Source organism: Helobdella robusta (genome assembly GCF_000326865.2).
Source record: "Helobdella robusta unplaced genomic scaffold HELROscaffold_120, whole genome shotgun sequence".
NCBI lineage: Eukaryota > Metazoa > Annelida > Clitellata > Rhynchobdellida > Glossiphoniidae > Helobdella > Helobdella robusta.
In genome coordinates, this window is record NW_008703665.1 from 157,723 (window position 1) to 180,854 (window position 23,132).

General features: G+C 35.1%; 2 protein-coding genes across 2 annotated transcripts; one reads left to right on the forward strand and one right to left on the reverse strand.

Moving 5' to 3' along the window:
* Positions 1-758: 758 nt before the first annotated feature.
* On the forward strand, positions 759-10,034 carry HELRODRAFT_186285 (hypothetical protein). The gene is given in 19 exon segments (XM_009013842.1): positions 759-886; positions 973-1,107; positions 3,800-3,831; positions 3,851-3,881; positions 4,093-4,255; positions 5,149-5,307; positions 5,429-5,515; positions 5,801-5,874; positions 5,969-6,043; positions 6,290-6,364; positions 6,593-6,723; positions 7,038-7,100; positions 7,259-7,304; positions 7,412-7,522; positions 8,248-8,331; positions 9,024-9,109; positions 9,226-9,304; positions 9,424-9,519; positions 9,713-10,034. 14 exon segments carry the CDS (start codon positions 5,259-5,261, stop codon positions 9,827-9,829), a joined length of 1,173 nt encoding a protein of 390 aa, XP_009012090.1. The 5' UTR covers positions 759-886; positions 973-1,107; positions 3,800-3,831; positions 3,851-3,881; positions 4,093-4,255; positions 5,149-5,258; the 3' UTR covers positions 9,830-10,034.
* A 711-nt stretch (positions 10,035-10,745) lies between these two features.
* Positions 10,746-23,132, reverse strand: HELRODRAFT_186286 (hypothetical protein). The gene is made up of 32 exons (XM_009013843.1): positions 23,001-23,132; positions 22,892-22,926; positions 22,615-22,810; positions 22,189-22,350; positions 21,876-21,973; positions 21,657-21,801; positions 21,315-21,551; positions 20,982-21,080; positions 20,716-20,846; positions 20,399-20,482; positions 20,188-20,299; positions 19,117-19,287; positions 18,875-19,024; positions 18,639-18,769; positions 18,379-18,463; positions 18,159-18,211; positions 17,795-17,909; positions 17,540-17,615; positions 15,562-16,147; positions 15,306-15,442; positions 15,060-15,155; positions 14,843-14,921; positions 14,637-14,719; positions 14,444-14,532; positions 14,260-14,368; positions 14,045-14,153; positions 13,219-13,349; positions 13,030-13,104; positions 11,970-12,044; positions 11,488-11,561; positions 11,265-11,349; positions 10,746-10,848 (listed from the first exon to the last, which is right to left on the reverse strand). The coding sequence occupies exons 1-19, from the start codon at positions 23,022-23,024 to the stop codon at positions 16,011-16,013; spliced, it is 2,241 nt and encodes a 746-aa protein (XP_009012091.1). The 5' UTR covers positions 23,025-23,132; the 3' UTR covers positions 10,746-10,848; positions 11,265-11,349; positions 11,488-11,561; positions 11,970-12,044; positions 13,030-13,104; positions 13,219-13,349; positions 14,045-14,153; positions 14,260-14,368; positions 14,444-14,532; positions 14,637-14,719; positions 14,843-14,921; positions 15,060-15,155; positions 15,306-15,442; positions 15,562-16,010.

Consider the following 23,132-nt stretch of genomic DNA (forward strand, 5'->3'; position numbering starts at 1 on the left):
TCGTACAAACACACACACTCATACATATAAACAACTATATACACACACACACACACACACAAAGAAATGTGAAGACATTGCACTTGTTCACCTGGCCCACATATCACACCCCTACTACATCATCACCATTGACACTTATGGCCTTGAAGGGCTGCAGTTCAAAGTTCATGACATTCAACTTAAGGTTCATTTTGATGTTTTGGTTGTATATGTTGTTTAATTTTTGTATTTGCAGTAAAAAATTATTTCTGTGCAAACGAATTTTAATTATATTTAAGAAATTTTTTTTATTCTTCTAGAGAAATTTTAATAATTATGTTTCAAATTGACAGTTCACAACCTACCATGCTCAGTTCACTCAGCTCGAAATATGGTTTAGATTCACTTTTCTCCTCCTCACTTTCCTGTCAACAGTGCGTTGTGGTGGATGTTCATCACGTTTGCATGATTTCAGATGTCGACCATTTTAGTTCATTTTGTTTTATTAAGATTTCATAAGGATATATGGTTGAAATATTTTTGTGCTTCACTTGAAATGTTCGTTGTTCGTTTGCATATTGAATTGTTGCAGTGTTCATTCGCATATTCTTTGAGGAGGTTCAGCATCTTCAGCTGGTCGATGGAGCAGAGGTGGATGACTCTGCTTCTGCCTATGTTGATTCTTTATAACAGTTGGTTGTTGTTGATGTGTTATGCATACATTTGTACCACCTACCTATCTACCTACCTACCTACTTACAACTGCTTTTTACACCCAGACCCGATATTCGCACTGACATTCTTGATAAGCAGCTGGGTGCCGAGTTTGATCGACATCATCCTCCAATCAACATTTCTTGCTGCCCTCTTGATGTTTTGGCTGTGCGCTTATCATGGAGTTAGGCAGGTCGGTTGTGGTGGCTGTGGTGGCGAGGATGATGACGACGACGTTATCGTCACAATTATTCATTTTATTTATTCCATATCCAACAGATTAAGCGAAAATTTTCCACGTTTTACCTTCCAAAGTTGTTTCTGGTGTTGAGTTTGTGGTTCGTCGTCGTTTTCTACTCGTGCTGGCATAGGTTGAAAGACCTTAATGACCCGACAGTGGACGGAAATAACTTGGTCAGTTGGATGGTTGGTTGTTCAGTTGGGTGGCTGGTTGGTTGTTCAGTTGGTTATTTGGTTAGTAGTTGTGATGATTTTGATGATCACCACCTTTGAAATCATGTAATCTTCACCACCACTGCCAAACGATGACAGAACTTCAAGATAGCCATAGGAATATTAGGAGCGTTGTACCTCATGTCACTTGTTTATCTTGTCATTAGAGCATTTGCTGAACTTAGATCTATGCCTTATTTTGGTAGGCTGGCTGATTGAGTGATTGATTTATTGATCCATGCATTCATTCATTCATTCATTCATTCATTCATTCATTCATTCATTCATTCATTCATTCATTCATTCCTTTGTTTGCTTGATGATTCATCTATTCAAACTTAATTCTATTTCAACCATTTCCACACACACCCTGCAGACCTGCGCTTGAAGTTCATGACCAGTCTAATGGTAGTCTTCTTCATTGTCTGCCTCATCACCGTCTCATTCAGATCGTCATCATCATCTATTTTTGGAATCGGGTTTTTCCAAGCACTTTCGCCTTACCCAATATCAACCATAGAATTTGTAATTTTGTATGGAATGCTGAATGTGCATCTTATATCCATGGCGTTTGTTTATTCGCCATCAAGTAATGCCTTTTATGGTTTGTTTGCTTGCCTCTTTACTTTTATTTCTTTCTCTGACTTTTGCTTGCTTGCATATCACAAATAAACGAACGAATGACAAAAAACGAACCCATCGCTGTCAAATGCACCCAAACAAACATGCAACACAGAATCTCATTTCAAAGATAATCCTGCCCTCTCCATGCTTAACGATTCGGATGATGATGTCGTTTATGGGTGAGTGATGATGGTGATGATATATTTACAATTTCAATTAAACTGATTAATGAGGTATTCAAGTTTAATTGAAATCAAGGCTGATTGTAACGATCCAACTTTTTAATTTCGAGTCACCAACAATTACAACATACTCGCTAGATGATAAATACTGAGACGTCCTACATTTTTCCATTGAAACAGCGAGGAAATGTCGTTAACACCGAAGAGGCCGGTGAGGAGGCAGAAGTATGATGACAGTGACGATGAAGCCTTCAATTGATCGCTTCCTTCCTCTTTCTCCTCCTCCTCATCATCATCATCATCTTCTTCATCATCTTCTTCATCATCATCTTCTTAGTCATCATTTTTCCATGCTTCAGATGTGTTCACCAAGACCAAACAAACGTTCTTGTGTTCATTTCAATCATTTGTTTGTTTGTTTGTTTGTTTGTTTATTTAATATTTATTTATTCATCTACTTGTTATAATTGTTAACCTATAGTAATGATAATATTATGATTGAAAGCACGCATTCCAACCAGCCAGCCAACCAGCCAGCCGACATGTAAACAATGTTACATCTGCATCATTTCTCTTTCTGACCTTAAATCGTCCAAATAGTAAATGGTACACATTTGATATGCAACATTCAGTTGCGTACCTAGATGAATGTTATGTTCGTTTATTCGTGACAGTGAGATGATATATGTTTATTTGAGAGGACGCTGTGAGTAAATTTGTTTGCACGTATTTTATCCATCAAATAATTATGCATATTACGATGTGGCCATGTTTATTTTATTTTTCGTTTTTGGAGATTGCATCTAAAAAGTTTATAATATTATTTCCGGCTATTTTAATCTTTGAGTATGTTAAGAAATTTTTATTTTGATTTAAATTTTTGAGGTTAATTGATTTCTACTTAAATTTTGCTAAATTGAACTGGTTTTAATAACTCATAACTGACAGATTTGTATAGGTTCAAGTTTTTGATGTATTTTGCTATGATGATGATGAATTTGTGTAATTATTTTTTATTAATTCACTTTAAATGTAAATAAATTTGATTTATATTTAATTACAATGTTTTAATTTGTCAATATTTTTATTTCTTTGCTTGATTTTAAATTTTGGAAGTTTGGGTTTAATCATTTTCATTTCAATTCATCAATGAATATTTATTTGAAGACTTTATCATAAGTTTGTTAAACTTTATTAATTAATTTATTTATTTATTAATTAATTTATTACGACTTCAGCATTTCTTTCAAAGGAAATCATGTAAAAATAAAACTTGAGGTTGTCATTTGTAACATTTTATAGTTGCCTAAATAAAATGCTCATTTAACGATTGTAACTCATTTAAAATTATTTATAAATTTAATTATTAGATAAATAATCTTTAACAACAACGACGCAGAGATCATTAATTTATTCATCACGCATTGGAAATAAAATGTTTAAAAATGCTGTTGTAGACTCGAAGCGTGCGCCTATGAAAGTGCGTGCAGTTACATGATCCCACGTCTCACTCCATTGTTCTTTTGCAGTTTCGTCATTTTTAAGCGTTTATTCATATTCATTGATGAAGTGCTTTAAACATTTCACGACAAAGATGAGTACACTATCGTGTAATATCATGTTCTTTGTGCAAAAGTTTATCAAGTTATTCAAGTTTTGCATTGAAAAACTTATCTCGTAAACTTATTGAAAAACTTATTATGTGTATTCGAGTGTGTTGTTTGTATTTCATGATTGTATTTCATGTGAGTTTGCAAGTTAACGTCGGAAAACTTTTATACAACTTAGACGATTGAATCTGGATGACAAGTTATTTTACGGATTAGAACCGTTACTATTCTTTACAGTGCAACAAATGGGGACCCTTTTTGATGCAACTTCCCAAGGAACAGCGGACGGAACGTACCTGTTGTAAAAGTTATCTGAAAGGTACACACGTGTTTGATTTTGTTGTCTCTATTATATTTATTTCTGTGTTTTATTGTGTTATGTATAAATCTGTTTGTTTCTTTGTTTGTTCACTAATTCCAAGCTCTCTTAATGATGTTAAATCGTTTGCGTCGTATTTTCACTAAGCCTCCTAAAATGATTTTTATTTCAATTGTTCATTTCTTCCAATAAGAAATCATACAATTTGCAGAATCTAGGGTAGCAAGTTAAAAATCATTTGCAAAGTTTCGAAGAAGCTTACAGTAAGAAGCACCATTATCATTATTTATACGAAGTTCTTAAAATAGGAGTATTGCATTTTGAAGTTTGATACCTTACACATTAAAGGTGAATTCGCTAACTGGAAGCAGATGGTAACAGCTTATTATTTTATAGTTCATATTTTCTTAATGATATTTAATCATTCATCTATCCATCTGAAGCGCAAACGCGTGTGATATGATGGCTGGGACTGTCACATACCCAATCGCTTTTTTACGTTTTTTAAATTAAATTTTTTACGTTTGTTAACTAAACTTTTCCAGCGATTGATTTTATGTTCATTTTTAAGTTAATTGAGTCTACACGTGAAACATCTTCTGTATTCAGTGTCTTGATGTGCAACTATGTTATATGGAAGACTTGACCCGATGTATATAGCCCATTTACATTAATGATTTCAATGATGACTTCATGCGTACCCATTCAGTGGCGGGTCTAGGTGGGCAGTATTGCATTAAAAGTCAGTAGAACTCAGTTTTTACTCAAGAAAAACACCATTTTATGTATAAAATTGACGTTATAAGCCAAAAATGGTCAGTCCCCTAATTTACTACCATTCTGGGTGGCAAATAATCTTTTATGCGTTTGAGTGAATGGAAACTTTTTGCTGCATCTGCAGTGCTCAGTTGTTTGCTTGAAAATAAAATAATCGATTCTAAGGCAATTTGTTAAAAATTCAGCGATAATTTTCTTCAAAAGAACGTTTCCAAATTTTAAACTCAGTCGATCGCAAATTAATTTTGCGATTTTATATACAATATTTGTTGGTTATATTAATTTTAAAGGCCCCAGGGAAGCATATATATATATATATATATATATATATATATACAATCATATATATATATATATATATATATATATATATATATATATATATGAGTGTATGCTAGTATATGTATACATATTTCTAACCTAAATCACACATCATTTATTATTAAGTAAATTACTATTATATCATTTATTATTTACTATTACTATACAGTCTTCGATACGCAGAGTATATAAAGATTGAGTTTGGAAGAATAAAATTCAATGTAAACTGTTCATTAAGTCGTGGTCGGTCGTTGAAGTATCTGGATATATACATCCATAATGATGAAGAAGTTATCTTTCGTTGTCGTGTTGTTTGGTCTGTTTTGCAGTAAGTGATCGTTGCATCAATGAAATATTTCGTTGCTAAATTTTTCTTCAATAAACGATTTAACTCTATAAAATAGATTAATAACGAATATTTGTTCTGTGTTTCATCAAAAAATCTTCAGACGTTGCCTTCTCAGCTGTCGGCCAGGTAAGCATCGGCGATTCAAACATCGCTGGTTTGGGAACTGATTTAGAGAGATCTGTCAAATGTTAATTCATCTGTTTTCATTCTTTTCTTATTTTATTCACAAATTTTAATATTTCTGTTGAATAAATTGAATGAAATTTTCAAAATCATACAAATGGCATTGGAAATAGCATGTGCTAACAAAAAGAGGCTTCGAGTTGACAACCGTATATTTGATATTTCTCGTGATAAATATACTTCAACAACTTAAACTGCACATTAGGTTGATTATAAAATAATAATAATTAGTATTAATTAAATAATAATAGATAAATATTTATATAATTATTTCGAATATTAATTTCAGTGACCTCCGCCAGAACAGAGAGGGCCTGGGCAGAAGCTGGCAAAGCAGTTGGTTTGCTGATATGGAGGATCGAGGTTTTGTGATTTTTATTAATTCACAATTTGTATTCATCAATAATATTCATTTAATATAAATAACTTGAAAAATATTTTGCTTTTAATTTGAAAGAAATTCAAAGTGGTGGCCTGGCCAAAAGTGAAGTACGGACAGTTTCACGAGGGAGATTCCTACATCATCCTCAACGTTCGACTTCACTTTTTGATTTTTTTATTTTCAAAATTCACTTTTTAGTATTATTCAGAAGTATCACTAGCAAACAGACGGTGTACCTACATAATATAATACACGGCAGGCGTCAACTTGCATTCATCTCAGAAGCTAGTCTCACACCTCCCATCAGCTTCTTACCATCATCTTCTTACCATCATCTTTTATTCCAAATTTGCAAAAACTTATGTATATTTAAAATGAAATTAATTTAATTGTCAGACTCGTTACAAATCTTCAACATCAAGAGATTATGAATACGATCTTCATTTCTGGATCGGAAAGGACAGCACACAGGTACAAGTACATGCGCACAACATACATTTAAACATCTAACCCACACCTACAACATACATTTAAACATCCTACTTACATAGAAATTAATCTTAATCAACCACATATGAATTCATTTGAATGTTTTTTCGATTCGTTTATTTTTCAATAAATTACTTAACTGCAATGAATAAACGAAAAGCTAAACATACACAACAAACACAACAAACAAACATACGAAACGAAACGAAGGACGAATACGGAGCAGCTGCGTACAAGACAGTAGAGTTGGATACCTACCTTGGCGACAAGCCTAAGCAATACCGAGAAGTTCAGGGCGAGGAATCTTCTCTTTTCAAGAGTCACTTCAACAACAACATCAGGTTCGTTACTGGCTCACTATCTATCTATCACTTCTCTCTCTCTCTCTCTCTCTCTCTCTCTCTCTCTCTCTCTCTCTCTCTCTCTCTCTCTCTCTCTCTCTCTCTCTCTCTCTCTCTCTCTCTCTCTCTATTTCGTTTCTTACTCTTGCGGCTTGCAAGCAGTTTATTGATGATTACAACCTGACTGAGATAGCGAGTTAAATAACCGTAAGCGCAAATCAGATGGACCCTAACCAACCATCCAACTAATCAATCAACCAACCCTTCTGCCAACCAACCAACCCTTATAACAACCAACCACCAATTTTAAACAGATATCTTCCGGGCGGAATGGCCTCAGGTTTCAGAAAAGTGGAGCCCGTTGTTTACTTGCCACGGTTCACATATTTATTTCAGTTTTTTTTAAATCTTTATCATTCAATTCTTAAGAATATAACAATAAATTTATTAAAATAAATAAAATTATCATAAATTTTATTAAAACCAAATGAAATATGAAAAATGTTCGTGACGTATGTTTCAAATGGAATCGTAGGTTGATCAAGTTCTCAGGTAGCAGGCAGAACGTAAAAACTGAAGAGGTACTTTTCGATTTTGGAAAAGATTCACAATCAATTTCTCAATTAATTATAAATAATAGTTTAATTAGGTATTTATTAACAAATATTTTTAATTTACTAAATTGTAGATTCCTCTGAAAGGTGCAACGATAGACGGCGGCAACTGTTACATCCTCGACTTGGGCCTCACCGTGTATCAGTTGAATGGAGCCGGCAGCAACAAAGACAACAGATACAAGGTGCTGCTTCTTTATTATTATTTATTTTATTATGTCACCTCTTCGCACAATCGTATTAAGATAACCGGCACGTAGATTATTATTCATCATCAACCACAAAATTAAACCTTACCATAGGTAACTTGAATGAATCACTTATTTTTGTGCTTCTATCAAAGATAATTTACGACGTTTTCGTCTTTATAAATTTAAGTGCATTTACTAGCAGTCAATTTTTTGTGGTCCCGTGGTAAGTTGGAAGTCTAATGATGGCTCATTTCAACATTTTTAGGCCCTCGTGCATTTATTAAACTATGAAGATGGAATCGTATTGAATGAATCATGCTTATTCTATTGGATGGGATGATAGAAACCTCATGCTCTAACTTTTAGCCTTCATTATATCTGATGAGTTAAATATATGTAAAAATTAATTGGTACCTTCTTGTTCTACTGAAATGATAGTCAGACCAACCAAACGATACATATGCAGCTTCAGATTTAGTTAAATTTAGTTTTGGTTAAAAATTTCTTTTCAGCGCTAGAAACTGGGATTGGTGGAGACTTTACATTAAATAAAATAAGTTATAGTTTTCACGAAACTCTGCAACAGCGAAATAGATTGCACATATTTTGGTTTCAGTCAAGAAATTTTTTCACAGAAAGTTTGAGAAAGTACTGTCTACGCTCGATACCGGCTTGAATAAATATTAAAAATTTTAAATGAAATAAATAATTCCTTGCAGGCTCTGGAGTTTTTGCAGAAAATAAAATCCGAGAGAGGTAGAGTGAAGACGGAAACGTTTGAAGGATCAGAAATGAACCCAGACGTACGTTGTCATTGTTGTTGTTCCTGTTGTTGTTCCTGTTGTTGTTGTTGTTGTTGTTGTTGTTAATTATATCATCGTTACCATTATAATATCACCATTATGCACACAACCAAATTTTAATTGTCTTCACTTCTTTAAGAGTCAAAAGGATGGTGGCCATTGAAATATTTAATGACTCTAAGAACTTTAATATACGAATTAAACTACAAAATTAAAAAGTTTATCCGAAGAAATAAAAGCAGCTCTTTGTTTTAAAGAATTTTCATATTAAATAAAATTAAATACTAACGTTTTGGTGAAGTTTTACAGTTAATTATAACAAATTTACGCTAATTATACTAAAAATTTCTACCAATGGAATAGAGCTTTCAAATGCAAGAAGATTGGTTATTAAATTCTAGCCAGTACAGGTGTAGAAACTTATTTTATATTTTATCTATCTGAAAGAAGTAAGTTCTTGAAACGATGCAACCAATCAGAAATGTGCCAGTACTAATGAAAGAAGACAGGGGGTAGGGAATTTACTTCTTGTGTGAGCAGTTTTATAGCAGAGGACGATTACTATATCGCCTAATTTCATTACAATCAATGAAATCGGCTGTCATCATAATGATATTATATTATATCATCTTACACGGCTACATATTATCTTATGAAATCGCCCGTTGCAAATCACATTTTCAAACTAACAGCACATCTTCATGAAAACTTTGAAAAGAGAATCAGGAATAAACTTCGAGCACGGAGCTGAATACACATATAGCCCAACTTTATTCCAGTATTTCATTTCAAAATCAACTTTTTTTCGTTTATAGATTTTTTTAAATAATTAAGCTGTAAACTAGATTTTGAATTGTTGAATGAAATGTTTGTTGTGAATGTCACGTTGGAAAGATCGAAGACGGTGACGAACAGGGCTGATGTTGTGAAAGCCAAGGAAGGAAACATCAGGAGGTCTGATCTTAAAAGTGATGTACGTGGTTCATTTCTTTATTTGTTCGTTCGTTCATTCTTTTGCTCTTTCGTTCGTTCATTCACCCAAACGTTCTTTCTATAAGAAACAACTAACTACCCCGAAACAACTGACTTCAGGATGCCTTCGTGTTGGACACCGGCAAGGATCTCTTCGTCTGGTACGGGTCGACCTCCACTAAGGATGAAAGAGATAAGGCTCTCAGTTTTGCTCATGTTAGTCGATGAGTGGCCTCTGCTTTTGTGTGTGTCCGCGTGCATATTTTTTATCTTGTTTACTCTTTTTCATTGTTGATTAGCGTTCTTCAATGGATTGAATGAATAACTTGAATGAGGTGAATTTTTGCTTCAAATTTTAATTTTAAAATGATGTGCAGATTGAATTGAAATGACTTGCATCACCACGCAGAATCACCTGAGAGTTTCGAAACATTCGATGATTCCCATGAACGTGATTGACGAGAAGCAGTTGACCTCCCCAAGTTACATCAAGCCTGCATACTTCGATATCTCACTTAGTGCTTGAGTTCATCACTAACATTCTTCAGATAGGGATGCTGATGAGGATGATATTTTTGTTGTTGTTGATGATGTTTTCAAATTTAAACAACAATGATATGAGGTCATTTGATCTGCTGGTTGGCTGCTTATGAATGTTCTATGAATAATTTTCGCGAGCCATTCAATTGTTCGCTCTTTTGTTAAAATATACTTGGATTATTACATTTAAACACTCTCTAACTTTGAACGCACTAGAAACATTACATTGATGAGGTCGTAAGAGGAGTTTGTTTCATATTAATCCTCCGCTCAAATGATAACGAAATCAAATTTCAGATTGATAATTATATCAGTATTGTTTTCAATACTACTACTGCTACTACTACTACTACTACCTACAGTAAAAATAATTGCCAAAGATCTTATATTTATCGTTTGAGAAGGATAAGTGGTTATTTATGCATTAATAACGAGCACATGAGAAGCATGGGGTGATCGAATGCATATCTGTGTCTGTGCGTGTGTGTATGTATGTCTGTCTGTCTGTGTTTGCGTGTGTGTCATATGTAGCATATCGCGAATATCTGTCATGTAGTGAGAGAGAGAGAGAGAAAGTGATAAGAAAGAGAAAGTCAAAAAAACATGTTGATGAGCGTAAGCTGGACGTCGTCACACTCACTTATACTGATGAATTTTCTAATTATAACTAAAAATAAAATATAAAAATTTATTTTAATGTTTATGCATATTTATATATATATATATTTATATATTTATATATTTATATATATATATATATATAAGTCATCTGAAGCACATAAAAACGTATCATATATAAATATGTACGTGTGCATGTATTTAAGTCTCTATATACGTGTGTATAGAGTAGAATGAATGAGTTTTGCATATAAAACCTGAATGACATTGTGTTGAGTTCCTTTGCTATTCATTCATTCATTTGTTATTCGTTTATATATTTTTCATTCATCCACATTTCCTCGTTTTATTATCTGTCTATCTGGTTGCTGGTTTGCCGACAACATGACAGGTCAGTTAGTGAAATATAATTTGTTTATTTTATGATGACATGATTTCAACTCAAAGAAGTGCTTGCTCCGAAATTCTGGTTTTAATGTTCTAAAAAAATAAAATGGTATGTAACTATAACTTATGATGTAATAATATCATCGCTTCCGCCTCTGCGCTGATAAAATTAGTCTGTTCTTTGTGAAGTGCAGCTTGTTTAAAAATTATTAAGGTGCTTTGTATGTTTGTTGTGCAATTTTGTGTCCGTATGTGTGTTTTTGTGTGAGATATTTCAAAAAGCTTCCATTTATAAGCAGGTGTACGACTCAATAAAATAAAATCGATTGAGTTTCGCATAAGTGAATGCAGAAGGTGATGACGACGATGAAGACGACGATATTGCTGATGAATATGATGATGACGAACGCTCACACACAGGTCTGATAAAGCCGAAAAAATATGATTGGAAAGACAGTAACATGGCTCTCTTCGGTTCTGAAACTGAAAAATCTGTAAAATGTAAACTTTTTGTAATCATTTACTTTCTAATATTTGGTTTGTGATACTTTTCTGTAAGTTTAAGTTAGTTGTCATTCATCCATTTCTTCATCCGTTCCTTCATTCAGTCCATCCATTCATTCTTTCAATCCTTTAAAGTTGATTCAGCCAATCAGGAGCCGGCCTGGAAGACAGCTGGTCAGAAAGTTGGTCTGCAAATATGGAGGATAGTCGTTAGGATGCTTTCCTTCAGTCATTCTTTCCCTTCATTCCTTCGCCACATATGCACACACACACGCATACACACAATAATAATATAATTTTACATTAATTTGAAACATGTACGTTTTTAATTCATTTCTTTTCAACATATCCCGAGAACCAGACATTTACCTTTCAATGAATGATTATTTATCTGTATATATGCATGTGCATGTATGTAAATTCATCTTTCAGCGTATGATTGTCTGTATATATATATATATATATATAAGTATGTGTATGTACGCCTGTACATGTACTCTTGACGAGCTTCTTTTGAAACAATGTTATAATATTTTGAATTGTAGGGCAAAGTCTGATTGATGACAATATTCAAGTAAACGACAATACAATAATAACAATAACAATATCAATTTAAGAAATTTAAAGTAACGGTTTGGCCGAAAGAAGATTACGGAAAGTTCTACAATGGCGATTCTTACATCATCTTGAATGTTAGACCAACCATCACATTTTCAATCTTTCAACATAACATGATTCGTGAAAGCATATCACAAACATTACACTGTACCCACACACGTTACTCGTTTCTTGACATATTATTTCTCACTCAACAGCATATTTCTTATTTTTAAAATGCTAAACCAGGGGTGGGCAAACTATTTGCAGTGAGGGCCGCATTGAGAACTATTTAACCTTTGAAGGGCCGCATATGTACTTAAATAGCAAATTTTTTCGACCAAGGGGAGATTTTTTAATAATAAATAATTTAAATAATTTGTGGCCCCTTTTTTTGGTTATAATGTCTGGCTGACGACCTTTTTTTGGTGAACAAGACCCGCATAAAAAAAATAGCTTCGAGGACCGCATGTGGCCCGCGGGCCGTAGTTTGCCCACTCCTGTGCTAAACTGGAGACGCACCGATGGCCATTTTCAAAGGCCAAATAGCCGAATATTGCAATTTGCCTTTAAGCCAGTATTTTTAGATTCAATAAACAATAATAATATTCAACAATGATTGTTGAATATTATTAGCGAAAAATTTATTTCAACCATCATAGCTGTTAAAAAATCTGAATTTGAACAAGAGATAGTATGATATATTATTTCGATGAAGAGTTGTCGGATAGACATAAACGCCTACTGTTTCTTTTTTTTCACAATTGTCCGGTTTTTAGAACTCGTCTTCGACTGGATAGTGGATTTGTTTATCGGACCAACGTGACTACCGGTGCATCTCTATAGACTGTAATGGATCAGTTGCATAGTTTGATGATAAATGAAAATTTAAAAAAATAATATAAAATGATGTTGTGCTGGATGACAGCAGAGCAATTATAAATACTTGAATTTTAAACAATTTCGGCAGAATTTAAAGGGCGATGATGGTAATAATTTATATTAAGTAATAAAAACATGAAAAATCAAAAGAATAATAAAAAATATTATTATTAAAACTAATGGAAATAATTTGCGAAGACGTACCACGAAACACCGACGTCGAAAGATTTCAGTTACGACGTTCACTTCTGGATTGGCAGCCAGAGTACAGCCGTGAGCTTCAATCTTTTCATTCCTTCTTTTTCCTTCATCATTCTTTCATCCCTTTTTCATTCCTCCACACACAAACAAGCAGACACCCACCAAGGCAACAAACAACAACAACAGGACGAATACGGCACGGCAGCCTACAAAACAGTTGAACTTGACACGTACCTGAGAGACAAGCCAGTCCAGCACAGGGAAGTCGAGGCGTTCGAATCTGAGACCTTCAAGTCTTACTTCAAGCAAGGAATTATGTGAGTCGTAAAGTTAGTTTGTTCGAACGACGACGTGATAGTGTAACGGGAAAGCAGCCGGTGTTGCCTCGCAGCATTCGGATTGAAGTACAAACAGACCCTCGCCTCGCCCCACGCGAAATCAGCAATTCATACGCTCTCTTGCCTGTCGCGCGTGTTTTGTTGTCGACGTCTGAAGCGCTATTATGTTTTTTTATTCTCATTTTTACTTTTACTTTATCGAGGTTTAAATTCTCAAGTTCGTCATTCTTACTTACTTGTTACAGGTGCTTTTTCAAATATTCTTATAATCGCCGTTTAGTTATTTTCATTATTATGAACGAGTGAAAATAACAAACGAACGAATGAACGAACAAAAAATGAGCAAACGAACGAATGAATGAACGACGAATAATCGAATGCATTAATTCAGATCGATGTATGACGATGGTTGTTCTAAGAAACGTCTACAGCATTTTATTTTCATCATCGTCATCATTAGCAACCACAATAATATCAACAACAACAACAGCAACAATAATAATAATAATCTTCACAAGATGTACTCATTGATTATTTTATGCAATGTGTTGTTTTCCGTCATGTTGTGTTCAGTCACCTCATCTGCATAATCGTTTTCAATTCTTAATCATCATCGTCGTCGTCGTCATCATTATCACCACTACTATCATTGCCATCATAATTATCACCACCAGATTAATGAATGGAGGAGCGGAGTCAGGTTTTAGGAAGGTGAAGCCGACTGAATATGAGCCACGATTGTTGCACTTTCACGGAGACAAGAAGAATGTTCTTCTTAAAGAGGTGACTCATTTCAATTTGACAGTCCGTCCGTCTGCTCTTTTATTCAATCAATCAATACTCTCATTCATCCATTCATTTATTCACTAACCCGTTCGTTCGTTCGAAGGTACCTCGCAGTAAAGAGAGACTGGATTCGGGCGACGTCTTCATATTGGACATGGGACTGATGATCTTTCAATGGAATGGGAGCGGCAGCAACAAGGATGAAAGGTTCAAGGTCAGTTGATGAATGGATAGATAGTGAAAGGAATGAAAGAATGAACAAACAAACAATATTAACACCATAATACAGGCAATGGCGTTTTTGAACGGTTTGAAATCAGATCGGGGAGGTCAGTGCAAAAGCGAGGTGATCGAGGAAGGCGATGTTGCTCCTGATGTTAGAGTTCTGATGTTCATTCATCCATTTATCTGATCGTTCATTTCTTTTTTATTTATTTGTTCATCTATTTATGCATTCGTTCTTTCCTCTATTACAAATAGCAGTTTATAAGTGCCTTGAACCAACCGAATACAACCGACGAAAAGCCAATTGATGACTCTTCATCCAAAACGACGCTCTACAGGTCAGCACCCCATTTCAATTCTTTCCGATGTTACCGCTTTTGCCGATGTTTTTGATGATCATCCAAATTGAAATAAATTGACTTGTATTAATTAACTAACTTACTTTTGTTAACAATTTGAAGAGTATCAGACGCTACAGGTTCACTCAAGTTTACCAAAATGAAGGAAGGTAACATCAAGAAAGATGATCTGCAAAGTGATGTTTGTATCTTTCCAATTCATTCTCAAGCCACGTGCTCTGTTAATGTCACTAATACTACCACAACTTATTAATATATAACGCAATTATTTTCCTTCCCATCGTAAGCAAAATGAATCAGGCAAAATAACATTTTTCAGGATGTCTTCATCGTGGACACTAAGAAGGAGTGCTTCGTGTGGATTGGCTCGAAAGCTACTGACAACGAGAAAAAGAATGGAATGGCCTACGCACATGTTAGCTCAGCTTTGTGAATGAGTAATTAATTGAATGAATGAACGAATAAATAATTGAACCAAAGAACAAATTATTGAAAAAATTTAACAAGCGAATGAATGAATGAATGAACGGATGGACGAACAAACTATCAACTTTTACTTTCACAGAAGCACTTGATGAAATCATGCCATCCGCTCGTTCCCATCATCGTTTTGAAGGAAGGACAACATAATCAAGACTTCCAGGCAGCACTATCTGCTTGACCATCAACATCCAATCCAGAATCCCAGCCGTCTTCTTGAAAGTAAATGAATGAAATAATCATTTTTTTCGTTTAACAGTAAATGTAGAAAGTTAAGTTTCCAAGCATAAAATGAAGATTCAATAAAATGATCATCACCTGTAAATATTTCAAAATGACAGATCGCAACGGTCACAAAAAAGTCGAGAGAAACTTTCCGGCGAAAAATTTACTCAACAAGAAATTATTTTTAACGTTTTGTAATGAATCATTCATTTTAAATCTCTTCGTAATTTAAACATTGTGATAAGTTTGGAATACGTTTGGAATATCAACTTTTATAGATCGGGCTGACTGACATCAGCAGGAGCTTGAATGTGATTTTTAAACGTCAACATTTACATTCCATCTTTGTCATGCCACATTTTTTTCATAATTCAACTTGTCAAAGTATTTAATTGATATTAAATCTATATAATTAAACACGCACACACACAAGCAGACACAAAGTTGCAGAGTTGACAAACGTTTTTGACGTCTGATGTTAATACCTGGTGGTGATGGTGTTGTTCTAACAGTCATTCATTTATTTCGAGATAAATTTAAAACCAATGAAATTTTTTTTAGTTAATCATAAAAAGTCGGCCACTTTGACGCTTCTTTTGACAGCGTTTGTGAAGCCTTCCTTGTATCTGTACCAAACGTCACTGAACACTGATTTCGTGCTTGTGATGCTGTCGTTCGTTTGCCGCTGCAGTTCTTCTGTTGTTGCAGTGTTTAAAGTTGTGTGGTTGTTGTTGAAAGTTGTGAGGTTGTTGTTGAAAGTTGTGAGGTTGTTGTTGAAAATTGTGAGGTTGTTGTGCTGTCAAGTGCAGTTTGTAAGAATGGAGACTAGCTTAAATCAACATGTAGATATTTCGCCTAATTTTTGTAGAATGTTTTAGCAAAATATGTGAAACGTAATGAAGGCGAGCCACCAGGAGCGAACCAGTGAATGAAAAATTTAAAAAATTGAAATAAACAAACTGATGAAGAGTGGGGGAATATAAATATCAAAATTGGACGAGCAATCAATCAAGCAATCAATCTTCGTTTAACGTTCAAAAACCCACTTCCCCCGAGGTAGGACATTGTTTTCTTTGCCATCAATTTTTTGCGCCAAACTAGACGATCAGATGTATTCATTTCATTTAAATTTAGAGCTTTCATGTCTTGCTCGATTGTTTGCGACCAGGACTTTTTTGGACGGCCTTTGGGACGTGTGCCAGGTACTTCAACATCTGCAAGAGAAGTTATGGCACAGTTTCCACTTCGTTTGACATGACCAAACCACCGCAGACGGTGTTGCCGGCATTCGTCCTTTATATCATCTAAACCAGCACGACGCAGGATTTCGGTAGATTTTATGTGGTCCTTCAGACTAATTCGTTGCATCCCTCGGAGCATTTTCATGTCGGTTCGTTGAAGTTGTTGTTCCAGTTTGGTTGTCATTGGCCAGGTTTCTGCACCATATAACAACACCGGACGTATCACAGATTTATAAAGTCTTGATCGTAGCGGTAGTGGGATGTCACGCCGCATCAATATAGAGGCAAGGAGATGCCATTTATTCCAAGCTGCACGTATGCGTGTTCGAACAGCAGCTTCAGCTGTTCCAGTACAATCCAGAACATCCCCTAGATATTGAAATGATGTGACTTTCTCTACCTTAATGGCTTCAAAAACATTGCTATTTTGAATTTATTGTTGTGGATTGATGCAAACAGGGCAAACAGAATTGGACACTTTAGATAAAGTATATAACACTATAGATATAAAACTATATAATAATATATAATCCTATTCAACTCTATATAACTATATATACACATATACATATATATATTATATATATATACATATTAACAACCGTATATAACACTATATAACTATAATCAATAACTTTACATAACTATATATAAATCTATATAACCGTATTATTATTATTAATTAATATTAAATATAAGCATAGTTACCGATTGTGATAAAGAATAAAAAATTGGACGAGCAGAAAGTAATAAACAATAGAGGGAGGAAGAAGTGGGTGTCAGTTGGCAATGATGGAGTGTTTGAATGAACGAACGAACGAATAAATGAGAAAATGAATGAATAGATGCAAACCTCCACCAGAATTGTTGTGTTTGGCTGGTTTCTGAGTTTGTTTATCAATCTTCCTGCCAAAGAAATCAACTTGAACCTATGGAGAGGTGTAGTTCTTTTTAAATTACAAAATTAAATGAGAAAGTTTAAAAGAAAAAAATTGTTATTTTGAACTGCCGCCGGTGGCATATTTATTCATTTGAAAGAAATAAAAAAAACTACAAAACCATTCATCAACATCATCTTCAACATCATCTTCAACATCATACTCATCACTTTTATTTCCTTTCCCTGCTCCAATGGTTTAGGTTGTAGCATTCGCCTGAGGTGGCCGGCCGGCTGTTTGTTGGATGGAGTGGATGATTTGCTGACTGCTGGCTCGCTCTTGCATCTGCAGTGAATAGAAACTTAAAACTTAGCGAAACCTCTTTCAATTAATTATTAATTTTCAAACCGGCTGCCACTGAATTAAGATCATGTCCACATTAAAAACATGCAAGTTTCAACAGACAACGAGCATAACAAACACACTCCTAGGCAATAACAATAGCTCTAATAATATTAATATTACAATATAATAATAATCATAATATAATACAATTATAAATAAATATTGAAAAATAATTTATAAAACACTTACCTAGGATCCTGCGATTTCGACATTTCCAACCTCCTCATCTTTTCCAGCTCAATCTGGAATGAAGATGATGATGATAATATGATGATTGTTCATATTATCTCCTATATTATGCCTACATATATATGGCTCGAATAGCTGTTTTTATATAAAAACTAGAGAGAAGATAATGTCATTTTGAGGTATTAATTATTGAAACCGAAAAATATCATCTCATCACGACCTCTCTGGCCACTAGTTGTTTGCAACTGTAACTCATCTGCCTGCTTGTTTTTGAATCAAAAAAGTTCACCACGTCATGTATGTTCCTGGCCGTGAGATGATGGTGGAAAGAATTTAAAATGTTATTAAAACAACAGCTACAACACAGCAACAACTGCAACAACACAGCAACAGCTGCAACAACACAGCAACAACACAGCAACAACTGCAACAACACAGCAACAACTGCAAACATCAGCGCAACAAAACGAAGGAGCATACGGCTCGATGATGTAATTGTAACGCCCATCAGGGGTCCTGCACTGCAGGTACGAGAGGTTGTACGCCAGCATGGCCTGCACCACGTTCGATAGCAACATCTTCTCGTGGCGGCTGTACAACTGCACGTTCACCTGGTCAGCAGGTTGGTCGTGATGGAAATGACGATGAACATTTAGATGATGAGGTTGGTGGTGATGATAAAGAAGACATAGACATGGAAGAAGAAATGAACAAACAGGTCTCAGGGCGGGCTTGATAACTTCAGAAATGTATGGCAGCATTTCAAGGACCATGTTATATTTGTTGACGAACGGTCGGATAGATGGATGGATTTTCTGAATGACAGACGTCAACAATTCATTTCTTCTTGACAGGTTTGTTTGGAACTGTTTGAAGCAAACACATTTTACATGTTTAAGAGGTTTTGAATAATTTGTTCATTTATAGAACCATCACCACCAACACAACGGTCAAAAACCTCAAATTGTGACTTGGGGAATGCAATCTTGTGTGGTCTGCTTACAGCAAATATGAAATGGAAGGCAACTGCAATGAAGGGAGCATACCTCATCATAGAATAATCTTGCTCCTCTGATTGGTGGCTGTTCATGACGTCAGCGTAGCACAGCCAATCAATGGCTTCCACTAACTGCCAAAATCATGAATGATAATAATTAAATAGTGTTATTTTTAATTTCAAAAAAGTACGAAACCCTATTAAAAAACGAAATTTTAATTGCTCCACAAAAATTAAATATTAATTACAAGGCAGAGTGATCATAAAAATTTAATATGGAACTAGCCAGTCTTAACAGAACTTATATCAGTTTCAGTTTTTTCAACCAGAAAAATGTTCACAAAAATAAGTGTAATTAAGTCAGTTGCTGGCATGAAACGCGACGACGTCTGCCAAGCATGTTTCAGTAGTCAGTGGAGAACACTTTCCAGTTATCAAAGGGCTTCATAAATTATTTGATAATATCTATTGAATTAACAAAAATACTCATATTTCATGAACTAAACGAACAAAGAAAATTATATGCTTCTGAAGTAATAAAATAAAACAGTTTTTAAATAAACTTGTACGCTTCAAACTTGAGTAAACAATAATCCTTCAATTTTCTTTTAAAAGTATTTAACAACAGGAATTTAACTTAACAATCACAGTCCCAATTTTATTTCTAATTTTTGCTGCTTCTCAGAGTAGATTAGACCTGTGAAGACATATTTAAAAGGTTGAGGCTCAACTGTGGGCTACACCCTCCCTTGGTTCAGAGGAATGAACAACACGCAAGCATTGTGGATGGTGCTGTGGTGGTTCCTACACTATGCTGGAGCACTGAGGTGGCATGGAAAGCAGCTTCAAATGTATTTTTGGCAAGAAAGATTTTAATTTGCCTATTACCGCAATCAACTTTGATAGTATAGTTTATACGTTTTTTAAGAGGTTTGAAAGGTAGTCTCTGGGTCAACTCAGGAAAAGAGTGTACAGTACAGACCCTTAAATAAAAACATATATACATGTATACATACACGTACACACACATACATTATCCATTCTCGAATCTTTAGCATTACTTATCAAGTAGTTATCAAACAATCCCTGCTGGACTTTTGCATGTTCACCCTCTGCTGATAACTGGCGGAGGAGGTTACTGAACCTTGGAGATTATCATTATTATAACAATTATTATTAATGTTATTAGAGTTGAATATTTGAAGCAATGGATGTAGTGTTTCATGAAACCAAAATAACCAACCTATCATAAGACGAGTTGCTGTGTTGCTGTTCGTTCAACTGTTGCAGATGGCTGAGTTGGTCGTGCGGATTCACATATCTCTTTCTTGAGTGGTGGGATCAACCAACCAGCCAATCAACCAACCAGCCAGTCAACCAACCAATCAATCAACCAATCAATCTACCAACCAATCAACCAACCAGCCAGTCAACCAACCAATTAATCAACCAATCAATCTACCAACCAATCAATCTACCAACCAGCCAATCAACCAACCAATCAATCAACCAGCCAATCAATCAACCAGCCAATCAACCAACCAATCAACCAACACCAACCTCGATGGCTTTGGTAGTGTGAAGATACCTGCCCAAAGGTTGAAAAGATTCTTATGAACATCCTTCTGGCCGAGACTCAGTGAGGTCACCATTTTCAAATTCAACTCATCTCCATGCTTCGATTTCACGAACTGACGTCGTCATGATAATGATGATGAAATATTTATTTTAAAGCTGTCATCATTAACATCCTCCCCATTCGCGAATGGATGAACGAACACGAACGAAAGGTATAAACGAATGAACAAACAAACGAGTGAACGAACCTGGATAGTGTTGATGCACGACCTGATGTCATGATCAGCTTTCTCGCACAAACACATCATAGTTGAGAGGTCAGACAGGAGACCTTCCATTCTGCTGATCTGAACATTTTGTTCACACTTCCTTCATCATCGTCATCATCATCAGCATTTTATTTCGATTAATTTCTTGATTTGAAATTCACATGCGTCAAAGCATCATTCACATTTCATTCCAGAAACAAACAAAAAAAATGATAGATAAAAAGTTGGAACCAAAATGAATGATGAAAGAAATAGATGAAGAAATAAAACAAAACGAAGATGGTGGATAGATAGAAATAAATTAACTAAGACCTCGAGAAGTCGTATGGCGAGTTGTGACGTCACGGAAGGTTGGAAGGTGAGGAGGAAGGAACACTGCCTGAGCGAGCGGAGGGAGGGAGCGTAGAGGTCGTTGCATATGCAAATGATAGGCCGAAGCAAGACCTGATGCTCCTTCTTGCGTGCTGCTTTCGTAGTTGTCGATGTAGACGCCGGTGTTGTTGTCAGGTCGGAGTTTTTTATCAAGTTCAATAAAACGTCAATCGCCGGCTGTTGGCATGCAGTTTTTATGGAATTGTATGAGTTTGTTAAATGTGATATGTGTATTGTTTGCATCTATATTAAAATATTTTTAAAAGGAAACATGAACGCGACCTGAGGAGCGCCATCTATCTCGTCGATGATGAGGCAGTTGGGCCTGGGGCTGATGTTGTCGTTGGTGGTTGTCAGTGACAGGACCGACGTCATCTGAGTAGATGATTCTATCTTATCTCTGAAACTTTCAACTGTTCTGTCATCACTGACGATGATGATGGTGATCGTGATAACATTATTCCGTTATAACAATCCTCAAGAAATTGAAAGCCAACCAACCTGGCATTCATTTCGACCACATTGTAGCCAGCATGTCGAGCGATCACATGAGCGAGTGTCGTCTTCCCTAACCCGGGGGGTCCACTGATTAGTGCTACCTGGCAGTAATATCGTCCACATTCACCACTATTCAAAAAATATGGCTGCATCGTCGTGCCACTATGCCAAAAAATCTGATTTCATATAAACAACTAAATTTCGAACACAATCCACATTATGACAAAAATCATAAAACACATTCTACCACTAACTACAATTACTAACTACTGCTAAAAATACACACACTTAAACATACACAATGCACCAAACACACCTTCAAATAAGGTCTTTTATTTCTATCTAAGCCATCAATTACATTTGCATGGGAAGCATTTTTTGAAATGTTGCTGCTGACGCTATTGCTATGGATAACTTCTTTGTGGAAACACGTGTGGTCCCACAGTTTAAGCCATCTCAAAAGAGATCTATTAGTTGACTGGAAGAATCATATATATTTATTGCTTTGCAATGAATTATATATATATATATAATATATAACATATATATATAATAATATATATTCATTCTTGGGCGTTCGTTGAATGTTGAGTCTCTGTGTATGTATGCTCAGGTTCCTATCCATGCCACTTATCACATGGATGTTTTCCAACAAATGTTAGTATCACTTTATGTGTGTGAGTGTGTGAAGGCAAGCAAACAAAACCATGATCTTCTAAAAAATAAATTCATATTGATGAACCTCCTGACTGATGAGATCTGAATAGCGTCGTGGAGCATACTTATCAACCCACAAATTTGTTTCAACAACATTTCTTCCAGTTGAATTAATTCCAGCCATCATTCCATGATGCCGACCATCATCAGCATCACAAACTTTGTTGTTGGAATATATTAAACGGTTATCGCCAGCCACCGCCATTTTTGCAGAATTATCACTGTAATTATTGATGTAAATAATTTTATTATTATCATAAATTATGTAATTTTCGTCAATGTCACCATCACCATCAACCCACTTTTGAACCCTCTTCTCCATCTTCTTCAATTGCCTCTGTCATGTTTATAAATGATTGATGGAATAATTTCACTGATCACCATTTTCAGCATCATCAAGGACAAACCCACCTGCTCAAACAGCAGCAGCTTCATGACACAGACCGGCACAGTCAACAGATTGTTGCATGTTGACTGCTGTTGTCTTTCTTGATATTGCTGTTTAGGTTCTACAACAGACAGATAGTAAACCTTCCCATGGCT

Bases quoted from the DNA above. Each gene is read 5' to 3' on its own strand.
- HELRODRAFT_186286 (XM_009013843.1), bottom strand. From the start codon at position 23,024: ATGAAGCTGCTGCTGTTTGAGCAG. The intron at 21,552-21,656 runs GTCGCGTTCATG...GCATGCCAACAG, and splicing joins AGATAGATGGCGCTCCTCAG to CCGGCGATTGACGTTTTATT. The intron at 17,910-18,158 runs GTAAGTGTTTTA...TATTCACTGCAG, and splicing joins TCGAAATCGCAGGATCCTAG to ATGCAAGAGCGAGCCAGCAG.
- HELRODRAFT_186285 (XM_009013842.1), top strand. From the start codon at position 5,259: ATGATGAAGAAGTTATCTTTCGTTGTCGTGTTGTTTGGTCTGTTTTGC. The intron at 8,332-9,023 runs GTACGTTGTCAT...TCAAACTAACAG, and splicing joins GATCAGAAATGAACCCAGAC to CACATCTTCATGAAAACTTT. The intron at 9,305-9,423 runs GTACGTGGTTCA...AACTGACTTCAG, and splicing joins GGTCTGATCTTAAAAGTGAT to GATGCCTTCGTGTTGGACAC.